This window comes from Pagrus pagrus, assembly GCF_965226575.1.
Source record: "Pagrus pagrus genome assembly, chromosome: 20".
Taxonomy (NCBI): domain Eukaryota; kingdom Metazoa; phylum Chordata; class Actinopteri; order Spariformes; family Sparidae; genus Pagrus; species Pagrus pagrus.
The window spans coordinates 15,343,769-15,356,656 of record NC_140207.1 but is presented as its reverse complement, the minus strand read 5'-3'; the positions used below and the strand labels follow the sequence as shown (position 1 = coordinate 15,356,656).

Below are 12,888 nucleotides of genomic sequence, written 5' to 3'. Positions count from 1 at the left end.
TTGAAGCTGGAAAGGTGGCAGGGTCCACCACATATAAACAAAGTAAAACAAATTGTGCTGTCCGTCATTGTCAGTTTGTTTATTCAGTTTATTCAGTTGTAAAAACAAAGAGAGTTTGTTTATTTAGTTTGTTTCTGCATAAAAAATCAGTCAATGAAGATCTAAAAATGTCTTCCCCAAAACTTCACAGTGCACCTTTAATGTATCGACATAAGAAACGAGACACCGATGATTCTCATAATGGTAATTTTGGGGAAGAGGACGGAAAAGCTATAGAAAAAAAGAAAAAAAAAACTGGTGTAAGATACAGTCTGCTCAGTCAATAGTCAGGGTAAATTAAGACAAACAGACAAATAGCTCTCTGTTACTCTGGCTTATGAAGCAGTTCCCTTTTTGAAATTCTGTCCGATTGATTAGTTACAATAACCTTGAACAGAGGAGGGATTTGTATCTAATTATGACTTCCAAGTGCTCTGGAATCATTTCACAAGAAAATCTCTCTATCTGGGTCATTTGTTTGGAGTCCTGAGACATCGGTGGTGAAATAAGGAGCTGCTCAAACTTTAGGATATTACAATTTTTGTCATAAAGTAAAGAAATGCAAGCACTCAGGTAAGAAACTCCCTGCATAGAATATCACTGGCTGTAAAAAAAGAGAAGATAAAAGTAGAATCACCTCTTTTAAAAAATGTTTTTTAACTAGTTCAGTGGAATTTTAGCTGACCGTATTTAAGCCGATGTTGTTTTATCCACCCTGATTTGGATGGAAGTTGTTGCTTCATCTCAGTTTAGACAAACCCTGAAGTGTCGAGTGCTTTTTCCAAGTCAGTTCAAAGCCTGTGACGTTTAACTTAACATTTTATGAGATGACTGTGGTTCCTGGCATTCACTGTTTTGCCTCAGGTGGTCAACCTCACCCACCTTGTAATTTAGTTATAGTAAGGTTAAACAAACATGTCACACAAACGGTCATTTATTCCCTTTATTTTTCTTGCAAAGTTTGTTTCTTTTTCTTCCTGTTGACAGTAAAAACTCAATTCCGAGATCCACCGTAATCATTTACAGTGTCATCTTCATACCTCACTCCTCAGGTCTCTGTTTCTCCCCAAGTGGTCCTCAGACCTGCGTCTGGACGGGAAGACAGCTATAGTAACGGGGGCCAACGTTGGAATAGGCAAAGAGACGGCTAAAGATCTGGCCAGCAGAGGCAAGCAAACAGAGCTAAAGAGAGTTAAATGATGACTTATAGACTCTTTGTATTTTTTTTAAATATTCATTCTTGCTGTGTGGCTCAGAGTGCCTGGGTGGAACACATTTTAAGCTGCAAGAATAACAACTCTAATGAGGTGGCTCAAATATTAAACTGCTGAAATACAAATGTTTAAGCTCCGCAGCACCTTACCTTGCTCAAATTTCAACATGAATCCACACGCACACACACAGTCACCACTAAGAGGTATCAAATTTCCGTAGGTGCACGGGTGATTTTGGCGTGCAGAGACATGGCGAAGGGAGAGCAGGCTGCTCGTGACATCATGAGGGAGGTGAGGGGAGCCAAGGTAGTCGCCAGGCAACTGGATCTGGCCGACACCAAATCGATCTGCCATTTTGCTGAGAATATCTACAACAGTGGGTTGCATGCACACACACACACACACACACACACACACACATATACAGTGTACATTTTTCATGAGGACTGTTATGCAGGTGACATATTTTGTCTTGCAGCTGAGAAGGCTCTTCACTACCTGGTCAACAATGCAGGCGTGGCTATGTGTCCGTATGGAACAACGGTGGATGGATATGAGATGCAGTTTGGAGTCAATCACTTGGGTACCAGATTAAAATATCCAGGAAATACACCAGTTTTGGGGGAGATTGTCCCTGTGTTTAGTTGATTGAATTCTGTGGGCCATGTAATGATTAAAATGAATTTGCAGTTGCCCTCACTACTTTTCATTTCATGGAACATTAGCATGCAACAAATTATCGAGCAGCTGTTTTTTAGTGCCTCTGCTCTCATTGAGCAAGTCTCTAGAGACTTTGTGTTTTTATTAATATATTTCCTTTTGTGTCTCATTTCCTCCTGCTCTAAACTCCCATGTCTTTCCTTCTACTTCCACCCGCTCTCTCCCCGTCCAGGTCATTTCTTCCTGACCTTTCTGTTGCTGGACTTGCTGAAGCACTCGGCCCCATCCCGGGTCATCAACTTGTCATCGGCGGCTCACGCAATGGGCAAGATCCAGTTTGATGACCTGAGCAGTGAGAAAAACTACCACCCCATCCGGGCCTACGCGCAAAGCAAGCTGGCCAACATCCTGTTTACCAGAGAGCTGGCCAAAAGGACTGAGGGTAGGGTGTCTTTGTGTGTGTGTGTGTGTGTGTGTGTGTGTGTGCGTTTGCGACACAGTCTATGCATCATGTACTGTATGTTTGTCTTTCTGTCTCTTTCTGTGCCTCTTTGTCTCACTCTCTGTGCGTACAAAATCGATCTGCATCTCTTGCCAGTGTGAGAGTCTCATGCCTGAACCACAACCGCTCTGGGCAAGAAGCAGAGCAAGGAGAAACATGTTGGTAGAAAACACTTGACGAATGAATCACTGCTCCACGGATCACACCTTGTTTGTAGTTCTCACCACTAAGATAATTATGTGTCAAGGTTTTATCACGTTGTACCAAACTCTATATGAGCTGTGTGCCTATGTAAAAGTTAGGGATGATTGTGCCATCGATCCTGAAAGTGATCTGATGTGTTTTGCATTCTGTAGCCGGGGTTTGACTCAAAATTAGGTTGCTTTCATGGGTTTTCTTCATATCAGACTGAGCAAAACAATATTAGAAGACAAAACCCAACCTATTTTGAGCGGTTCACATACGCAACCCTAAATACATGTACATCCCTTTGCCTACAGTTCTAGGTGTGATGGCTTACTCTGTGGACCCTGGCATTGTGAACACTGAAATAACAAGGCACCTGATGCGCCCTATTGGGGAGGTCGTCAAGACCCTCGGTTTTCTGATCAAGAGCCCAGCAGAGGGAGCTAGCACCAGCATCTACTGCATCGTCACTCCTGAGAACCAGATGCTCACCGGAGGATACTACAAGTCAGTCTGAAGTGCTGTTGAAGTCTCACAATCAGCTTAAAACTAAAAGACGACTACAGTGTTGCATGTGCAAAAGAACTAACTACTCCATCTTTTTTTTTTTCCCTTACAGGGATTGTGCCCTTGCAACGACCTCCAGGGCAGGTCAGGACGACGGCAGCGCCTTGAAGCTGTGGGCTGTGAGCTGCCGCCTGCTCGGCATCCGCTGGAGATAAACGTACACACTTAAACAGGCTCTCCTACACGTGCTATGAAGCCATATTCATGAGCACTACAAATATTATGCTGCTATGTTTAGTGAATGCTTACAATGTCATGTATGTGATAGATGAAAAAAAGTATGTCAATAGGATAAGAATACAATCTACTTGTTGTAGCGTTTGGCTGGTAAAACTCAAGTTTCGTGAAATCTGACTTGCAAAAAGGTTGCAGAAAGAAATGGTAATAGACGCAGCTAATAAAATGATCACTGATCTTCCAAACTGCTGATTGTTCTCGTGTGTTTTATTTTTTGATTCACTGAAAAAGCAAGCTGGCATAATCAGCATGAGAGCGTTTAAGATGCTTTTTCTAATCTTCAGGAAATATATGGCAAGAGTATGTTTTTTGGTAACACTTTATAACAAAGGCACAAATCATATACTTAAGTAAAGCTAGGCTAATGCATGACTCATGATGATTAGCTGAATAGCTTCATACTTTTATGTTCTGCTTTCAGAGAGGCTGAGCAAATACACGAGTCTGAAATAATATCTGGAATCCTGCTAATTGGGTTGAATATTAACAGTGTTGTAAAAAGTATCCAAAAGTCTTACTTGAGTAAAAGTAAAAATATGGTGTTAAAATATTACTTTCGTAAAAGTGAAAGCCACCCACATGAATAACACTTGAGTAAAAGTCTCAAGTATCTGATATTAAATGTCCTCAAGTATCAAAAGTACATATTGAAGTAAATTATACACTTTTAGTGTATATGTATATGTATATACTGTATACTATGGGTCGACAGGTTATTGCCCTGGCTGATTTTCAGCATTTGTCAGATTATTGGAATAAGTGTTTTTTATTAATCTGACTGCTGATTACAAAGTAACTAGTAACTAAAGTTATCAAATAAATGTATGTAGCAAGTAAAAAGTACAAAGGTGAGTATAAAGTAGCAGAATATAGAAATACTCGAGTAAAGCAGGCCTACAAGTTCCTCACAATTGTCCTTAAGTGGAGTACTTAAGTAAACGTCCTTAGCTACATCTCATCGCTTACTATAAATACATTTCTGAAGAAACTGTGAATAAGCATTTCTTAACTGAAGGTCTATTGAGCGAGAGCTGACCACATGAAGTCACAACTTCACTACTTGTTGGAAGTCACAACACCTCCTGCATTCATGCATGCACTGAATCATGAGTTCAGCATGACCCTGTGATTTTCACTCTACAGCTTATTTTGAACATCCTCCTGACAGGCTGCTGAAATTTGGACTGGGAGGACCTCAAGTGGCCAGGAAGCAATGTTACAGCATTCCCCTGATTAAAGCACGGTGATTATATCACAGCGTGATCAAGCGCTGCTACCGATGCTGGTAATAATCTGCTACTCCTCTCGCAAGCAGGCTAATTAAACCGTTCACTTCATGTGTACTGTTTCATATCATGCTTTGCATTTCTTACCTCCCACTTGAGTGTCCCCGACAGCAGGAGGCAGCAGGGGAGCAGCCCTCAGACACTCTGGGAACTTGTGAATCAATTATGCGTCAGCTCGCTCCTGATTGGCCCAGCCGGGATATTGTGATGACAAACGCGGCGGGGTGGGGAAGACATGACAAGCACGAAATCCACTGATGAACTAACTGTTGGCAGGATCGAAGGAGGTGAATTCACTGCTTGCTAAAGTGTGTGCTCACTGTGTTTCCTGAGGTGGAGATATCTGAGTCTTGGGGGGGAGAATGTCCTGCAGGTAAGGCATGAAAACACACACACACACACACACACACACACACACGCACACACACAAGCGGTGGGAAAACGGCAAAGGTTAGGCTGCTGGCTCTGTTAATAACAAGGAATGTTGGAAATGTTTAGGGGGGTGATCACAGCAAGCCCCCCCAGATTTGGCAGCAAATCTGTGTAAAAAATGTGTGATCTGTGTCGATTCAGACCGTTTCTCTTTCCTTGTAGATTTTTAGTTAAGTGGAGTGAATGGAAGAACAGTTGGATTAAGCTGCTGTGAATGTTATAGTGAGTTCAATAGGGAATATAAATACAGGTAACCTATTATATGCACAGGATACAACCATCACTGATGTGTCCTGAAAGGTAACAGATATGTCTTCAATATGTTTATAAAATTGATGATCCATTTTTCCAAATTTCTTCACTTTTGTGGTAAATTCCTCAAAGGCTCACAACGTTCCTGACTTCATGTGTATAAATAGACTAAATATGTTCCTGCCAGTGAAAGCAGTGGTGATTGGAAATACTGCACTATTCATGATTTTCTCTCTCCTGTTATTGATGCTTTAATTGCGGTGTGTGTGTGTTGTTCAGGAGCGTGTGCTGTAACCGCTGGTCATGTGAGGAGAGGTTGGATGGGAAAACGGTCATCATCACCGGAGCCAACACCGGTATTGGAAAAGAAACGGCCAGGGACCTGGCAAGAAGAGGTACCGCTCAGGCTCGTCTGTCTCCTCTCGCCTCTGTGTCTATTTCTGTCTCAGCCACATCGACGTGTCTCTGACCAGTGTTCTCACTTTCTTTCTTTCTTTCATTTTCACTCACTTCTAAACTCTACACATTCCCCCGGAGTTAAGTACCTCTAATGAGTGGGTATTAATAGTGATCTTTAAATGTGGCCTCAGAATTAGAATCAGGTTTAATCCTACTTGTTTTGCTTTTCAGTGTGCTTGTAGAGCTAAAAACCTCTTAACATCCAAAACCAAGACAAACGGCTGATGGAAAAGAGAGATATGAGGCTATGTTGACCATAAGAGCATCTTGCTTCACACTTTCGAGCCGTCCAAGTGAGAGATAAGTGGCAGTGATGGAAGACAGGCTCGGCATCAGGGGGACAGAGGGAGCATTGTGAGGGTCTGCTCCCCTCCAGAGCCAGACAGGCAACAAAGAGAGATGGGAGGGTGCACCCAGCAGTGCACACACACAGAGACAACACACACACACACACACACACACACACACACACACACAGTGAGAGTGAGTAACATGAAAACTGGTCCTGCATATGTGATTCAGTTTGTTCATTCGTCTGCGCCTGAAATGCCCAGCATGGCATCTACCTCCGCTTTTTTGAAAAAGTGCCTGTCACACGTCAAAAAATGTGCCTTCATAATCGAAGGGCGATCCAAGAATCTTATTTTTCTCCAACAGATTTTTTGTTTTTGTAATAAAATAAATATGAATACAGAAGAATGGAAAAAAAGGCAGCACAAGAAGAATTATCGCTGCCAGGTGGCCACAATAATACTGTGTTCCTCGCTTCCGGAGAATTCACTGTCAGATTACTGTATCACCTTTCAGTAAATGGGATTATGTAATAACATGATGACAACCTGATTAGATTTGGAAGGATTCATAACAGAAGCTGGTTCCTTGGGGCTTTGTATCGGGAAAACCAAACTGAATCTCGACCTTTTTAATCATTCGGTTATAACATTCACTTGTAGGAGCGTTTCCCATGCTGACAAAGTGAAATGTCACTCATCCATGTCAAGAGACAAAAGCGTGTTTGAAAAATTGTAATAGGGGAGTCTGAATATACAGAAAGTGATCAGACTCTGCTTAAGTCATTACTTTTTCCCTTATATGTATACCGACATTATTTATGGATGCACAACACTGTCTAGTCATCTGCTGGATGATCTTTAACTTGACTCAGTGTAACCTTCCATTTGCACTGTTTGTTTGCCATTTTATTTAAGTGAGTGAGCTTCTAGGGAAACAAGAGAACAATTGGGTTTTCCCACATGGGAACAGCAGGGGAGAAACAAAGACACTGTGAGGGGATGCAGACGCTACGCTCCAACTGATTAATGGCTCTCCTCTTTCATAATTGCTGGGCACAGCGGTGCGTGTGTGTGTGTGTGCGTGTGTGTGGTGGGGGGAGTCGTCTGCCTATTTGTTGTTTGTATGGGCACGCGTGCACGTTTGCGTACATGTCCATGGGTGTGTGAGAGAGAGAGTGTGCGTATGTACGTGTCCTCAAAGCCCCTTTTCCGGGCTCATTAAGGGGAATGCATGGTGGTTTGCGTCAGAGGCGAATGAGAATGACACAGTTGAGAGGGTCTTGTGTTCATGTGAGTGCAGCGGTTGGCTAAATGAGATGGGGAACGAGACTTTAGAGAACATTAGAGAAGGATCAAAAGCACACAGACACTTCGGCACTTCCGTCTTAATTGACGTAGGTGGCTTTGTACGTCTGCAAACGAGCAAAACTTTTGTTGCTTTGAATTTGGAAACTTTGAAGGATTCAAACCTTCTGTGTGTACAGTATGTTCCTTGATGTATAATTCTCTATAATGGCTGTTTGTTATCTTTGTCCTGTGAATTTTTTATGAAGTGCATAAGATTTACTTTAAAGCCTCCGCTAAAATAAGAGGGAGTTCACAGTGCCCGTCCATCATTGCATTCTCTATACTCGCTTATTCCTACTTTAGCGAGCACACATAAACAAACTTCACCTGAGCTGTGTGTCTTGAGACTGTAGGAGAAAGATTAGTGTGAAACGGGGGGAAATATGACATAATCACGATTCTTCGGCCCTTGTTTTTCAGGAGCACGCATCGTGATGGCGTGCAGGGACTTGGAGAGGGCAGAGGAGGCACGGACGGAAATTTTGGAAGACACAGGAAATGAGAACCTGGTCATCAGGAAACTGGATCTATCTGACACCAAGTCCATTAGAGCGTTTGCCGAACTCATCAACAAAGGTAGAACACATCACTGTATACAACCTATCAGCCACAACCACAAAAGGACTAACAGGTGAGGTGGTTAACATTGATCATTTCGTTAGAATGCAATGTTCTGCTGCAAAGCCTTAAGTCCACCCTCCCAGCAGTACAATGTGCCCTGCCACAACACAATGCAAAAACTGCTCAGGAATGACACTGAGATTTGTGACAAAGAGGTCTAGGGGGCACTCGGGCCTCCAAACTCCCTGGATCCCAATCCAATCAACCATCCGTGGGATGTGCAAGATCAAATCCCTACCTTCCAACCCACAGGAATTAAAGTCTTGCTGCACATGCCGTGCTGCCAGACACCACATGACACCCCCAGAGTCCCTTGGTCCATGCCTCGACGGGTCAGAGCCAAGTCCGATCCACGTTGAGGCCTTCATCGATCAGACTTGTTTTGACACGTCCCACGGATGCTCGATCGGATTGGGATCTGAGGAATTTGGAGGCCAGGGTTTTTGAAGTGTGGCAGGGTGCATTGCTTTGCTGTGATTGCCATTGCAATTGGTGGTATGCTTGGTCTGCAACGGTGTTTGGGTGGGTGGTGCGTGTCAAGCTGCATTTCAATGCCAGGACCCAAGGTTTCCCAGCAGCACATTGTAGTGTTACAAGATGATCAATGCTATTTACCTCACCTATTAGTCCTTTTAATGTTGTGGCTGATCAGTGTATGTCTTCACCTATTGTACACAAACTCCCTTTCAATATGTTCCTGAAACAGTGATAGTTACCTTAATGGGGAAGTTTTGGTCAGGAGGCAGTGTGGGTTTTCCATTAGTCGTACAGTTGGGTGTTCAATCCTTGGCACTTCCTGTCCACGTCTCTGAGCTAAACACTGCAGACACAAATCAAAATTTTCTTTTTTAATTATTAACACTCCTTTATCTTTTCGTGTTTGCGTGGGATGTTCTTTTCAGAGGAGAAGCAAGTGAATATCCTCATAAACAATGCCGGCATCATGATGTGTCCCTACTCGAAGACTGTTGACGGCTTTGAAATGCAGCTGGGAGTCAATCATTTGGGTGAGTCATACTGGGAGTCGTAGTCTACCTTGATTTGATGTTTCATGTTCGTGCACATTTTTCAAGAATCTGACAGGCAGTCATAAAAAGCAGTGAAGTGGCTTAGTTGGCTGTGATGTTTGTCGGTGAGATAAATAATAGAGGGACTTCAAAGTGTTTTTTTGGACTGCCTCGTCTTGGTAATTGATGTGACACAAACAGATGGCACTCATATATTTGTGTGATTTAATAACACAATTGCATATTGATAAGAAGGATTTTCCTACTAATAATGTAAAAATGTGTTTTTTTCCACATTAGGTGGTGTCACAAGTGTACAGCACATGTACAACTAAGATGAGCCACAGTTACTGTCAGTGATTTCCCTGTGTTGGACAACGGCTTCCTTCCAAATTATCTATTCCTCCGTGGTATTTTTGCCACAGGCTGACAGAGAGAAGAACATTCTGTGCTCGAAGTCGGTTGCCCACGCACACGCACGTGTGAATCGCATGTGAATCCTGTATGCGTGCATGCACACATACATGAATACACACCTCCACATTTGCAAAAACATCCTTTACATGTATGTATGTACTTTAAATAGCGATAAACTCGGGTTAGGTCAACAGTAAAGCAGGAAATAGAGAACAATAGTGAGGAAAGCGAAGATACTCAAACAACAGCACAGATAGCATCGTGTCACGGTGATGTCTCACAGAGTTGCCTTTGCAGCAGCTCCAACTGTCACAATGCTCTCTGTATAGTCTTTTGTGAAAAGTAGCTTATATTGGGTGTTTTATGAGTTGTTTGTCCACATTGTGTTTTGGCAGTCAGTATAGCTGTCACACTCATATCCTTAAATTTGATTGGATTAGACGACAACAGAATTAGCATTTAGCTATGAAAGTATGAATTACAAAGAGACACTTCACCCCCTTCATTAGATGCACCAACGTATTTCTCCTCCGCTTCATCGCACGGAGAATTTATATTCTACTACATTCAGTAAAAAGGTTTTAAAGGGACCGTTCACCCCAAAATCAAAAATACATATTTTCCCTCATAACTTGAATGCTATCTAGATTGATTTGGTGTGAGTTTTCAAGCTTTGGAGATATCAGCCAGGGAGATGTCTGCATTCTCTCGACAATAATAAAACACTCAAAAAATACATTTTAAAAGCTCAACCACAGTGTCTCTACAGAAAACCTGACCGGGTTACTCAAGATAATCCACAGACCTTGTTGTGAGAGAGCACCTTGAGGTGTTGAAATCCATCACAGTGAGGTAATGACACTGACAAAGTGTGTCCCATAACTTTCCCCAGGTCACTTCCTGTTAACTTACCTGCTGCTTGACCTCATCAAACGTTCAGCCCCTGCCCGTATCGTCGTCGTGGCATCGGTGGCGCACACCTGGACCGGGCTTCGACTGGATGACATCAACAGTGAGAGGAGTTACGACCCCATGAAGGCCTATGGACAGAGCAAACTAGCTAATGTCCTCTTTGCACGCTCGCTTGCCAAACGGTTACAAGGTGAGGTGAGATGGTGATGGACATGTTTTCAAGTCCACACTTGCTTGCGTCAGTGTTGGTCATTATTTAATTGTCTTTTCTCCCTCTGAAGAAGCACGGCAATTACTTACAAATTAGATTTTCACTGGAAGTTTGCCATTTTGTAGTCTCAGTCCATTGTTCTTTTTGTTCCTCTGCTTAATGGCCAAGAACTGAAGGAAATTACTTTAATAGACAACCCTACAGTCTAAGGGTTGATGGCCTGTATCTGGAGAAAAGCTATCAAAACCCTGTCCATCCATTTAACTCAGAAACAACCAGAAGAATTGAAGGGAAAGAACAAAATGATTGAAAACAAAATGAAAACATTTTTTTTAATTTCCCTTTTCTCAGTCACTCATGCAGCTACTGTTTGAAGAAGAAGCACAGACATATGTCTAATTGTATATAAAGTCATACATCAATATGTATGTTTGACTGAATATGTTTTGCAGGCACAGGGGTGAGCGTCTTCTCTCTGCACCCGGGGGTGGTGCAGTCTGACCTGTGGAGGCACCAGCACCAGTGTATCCAGGTGGCTGTGAAGATCTTTAGGATTTTCACCAAGACAACAGTGGAGGGAGCACAGACCACCATCTACTGTGCTGTGGAGCCACAGCTGGATAGCCAGAGTGGAGGCTACTTCAGGTAATCAACAACTGGTTGGAGTTTGGAGGTTAACTATTTTTATTCTCAGCACAGTGTGTAATGGCTCTTCTCTGTCCTCGTGTGTGCTTTAGCGACTGCGCCGCTACAAGGTGCTCAAGGGCTGCTTCTGACGACGACTCGGCCCAAAAACTGTGGGAGATCAGCTGCAACTTGCTCGGCATCACCTGGCAGTGAAGAGCGACAAATAACCTGCGCAGCGAAAGGATTTATAGAGGCATTGATGTTGCTGTTACTGTTGTGAAAAAAGATGTATTTTATTAATCAAAATACAGTGTAGTCCAAATGTCGCCTGATCACAACCAAGAGCTGGTTCATTTTATGAATTATCTAATCGAACACTGCATTTTAGTGAGATTGTATTTTAAAAGATTTAACAAGAGATTGTGTTAAAGAGAAACTGTCTTTTAAACTGTATTTTTGCTAACTGATGTGGGCATTTTAGTCAGTTTTGTATCTTGTGTTCAGATGCTGTTCTATCTTGTTATCTTGTAACAGCCTCCCAACACCCCTCATGACTGTGACATTTGAACGAATTACTGTACTTCAGGGCACACGCAGCATTGTGGTTGACAGTTAAAGCATTATAATGAGGTCCTGTCTGCTTTTGGCAGCACTTAAAGTATCACAGTGTACATTTATTGAACAGTACAACATGAGCCACTGGTCTACTTTTGTTGTATCGTTGAACTGTTTCATTGTACAGCCTTCTGTCATGCAAACTTCAGTTTCAGACGACATCCTGTTTTTGTATTTAACCTACATTAGGAATGTAATCACAGCATGGTTACAATGTGTCAGCATGCTAAGGCTTTAGCAATGTTTTTGAAGTGGGATTCTGTTAATGTGACAAAATGTACATAATGTAAAAATTAAACCTGTTGGACTGGAAAACATAGTGCAAAGTGCTGCTTGTTTGTGACTTTTACATAAAAGCTACTGTGTATTCATTCGGAGTGGATTCACTACATCTAACTATTTTCCAAGTTGACGTTTCAGACGCAGTAACGTGACACTGGGTTGATTTTTTGGGAGTTAAAAGAGATTAAGTAAGTTTAGTGTAATAACTGACTGGATTTAGGGTCTTAAAGTCTTACCCAGTGCCACCCAAACATGAGTGAATTTCAATGTGACTTTCTCTATGGTCCCAATAATGAATGAAAAATGGTGAGTAGAAAATAGTGCAGCGCCGCACAGTTACTAGAGTTGAGTATTAGTGTAAGTGTGGCAGTGGCACCACAGAAGCAGCATAATAGAGAACAAAGATCAAGAGAAAATGCCAGGATTCTATTTAGAAACTAAATCTAAATCACATGAGGGAGCATTTAAGACTAAAGGAATGTGGCATGAGTAAGAGGAGTGGCTACGAGGAGTCCGGGACCAGTGTTCCCTCAAAGCATTGTATTATTATACACACTCACCAAATAATATCCCAGCAGTCAGCTGTCCTGTTTCCAGATATGTACTGGAAACTGTTCTTTATTCTGATAACCTGACAATAAAATATTCCTCCTTGCTTCACTACATTGAATTACATTATACTGTATGTTATTAGAAAAGAGTGAGTCTGGATTTTCATTTTT

The 12,888-nt window shown here is 42.2% G+C and overlaps 2 protein-coding genes across 2 annotated transcripts; both read left to right on the top strand.

The window, feature by feature from the left end:
* Window positions 1–522: 522 nt before the first annotated feature.
* On the top strand, window positions 523–3,532 carry LOC311249879 (retinol dehydrogenase 11). The gene is made up of 7 exons (XM_084341241.1): window positions 523–612; window positions 1,092–1,207; window positions 1,474–1,629; window positions 1,732–1,836; window positions 2,146–2,355; window positions 2,916–3,108; window positions 3,221–3,532. Exons 1-7 carry the CDS (start codon window positions 599–601, stop codon window positions 3,321–3,323), a joined length of 897 nt encoding a protein of 298 aa, XP_084197367.1. The 5' UTR covers window positions 523–598; the 3' UTR covers window positions 3,324–3,532.
* Window positions 3,533–4,909: 1,377 nt separating this feature from the next.
* Window positions 4,910–12,203, top strand: LOC311249878 (retinol dehydrogenase 12). The gene is made up of 7 exons (XM_084341240.1): window positions 4,910–5,064; window positions 5,655–5,770; window positions 7,895–8,050; window positions 8,998–9,102; window positions 10,412–10,621; window positions 11,095–11,287; window positions 11,380–12,203. Exons 1-7 carry the CDS (start codon window positions 5,054–5,056, stop codon window positions 11,480–11,482), a joined length of 894 nt encoding a protein of 297 aa, XP_084197366.1. The 5' UTR covers window positions 4,910–5,053; the 3' UTR covers window positions 11,483–12,203.
* Window positions 12,204–12,888: the final 685 nt, after the last annotated feature.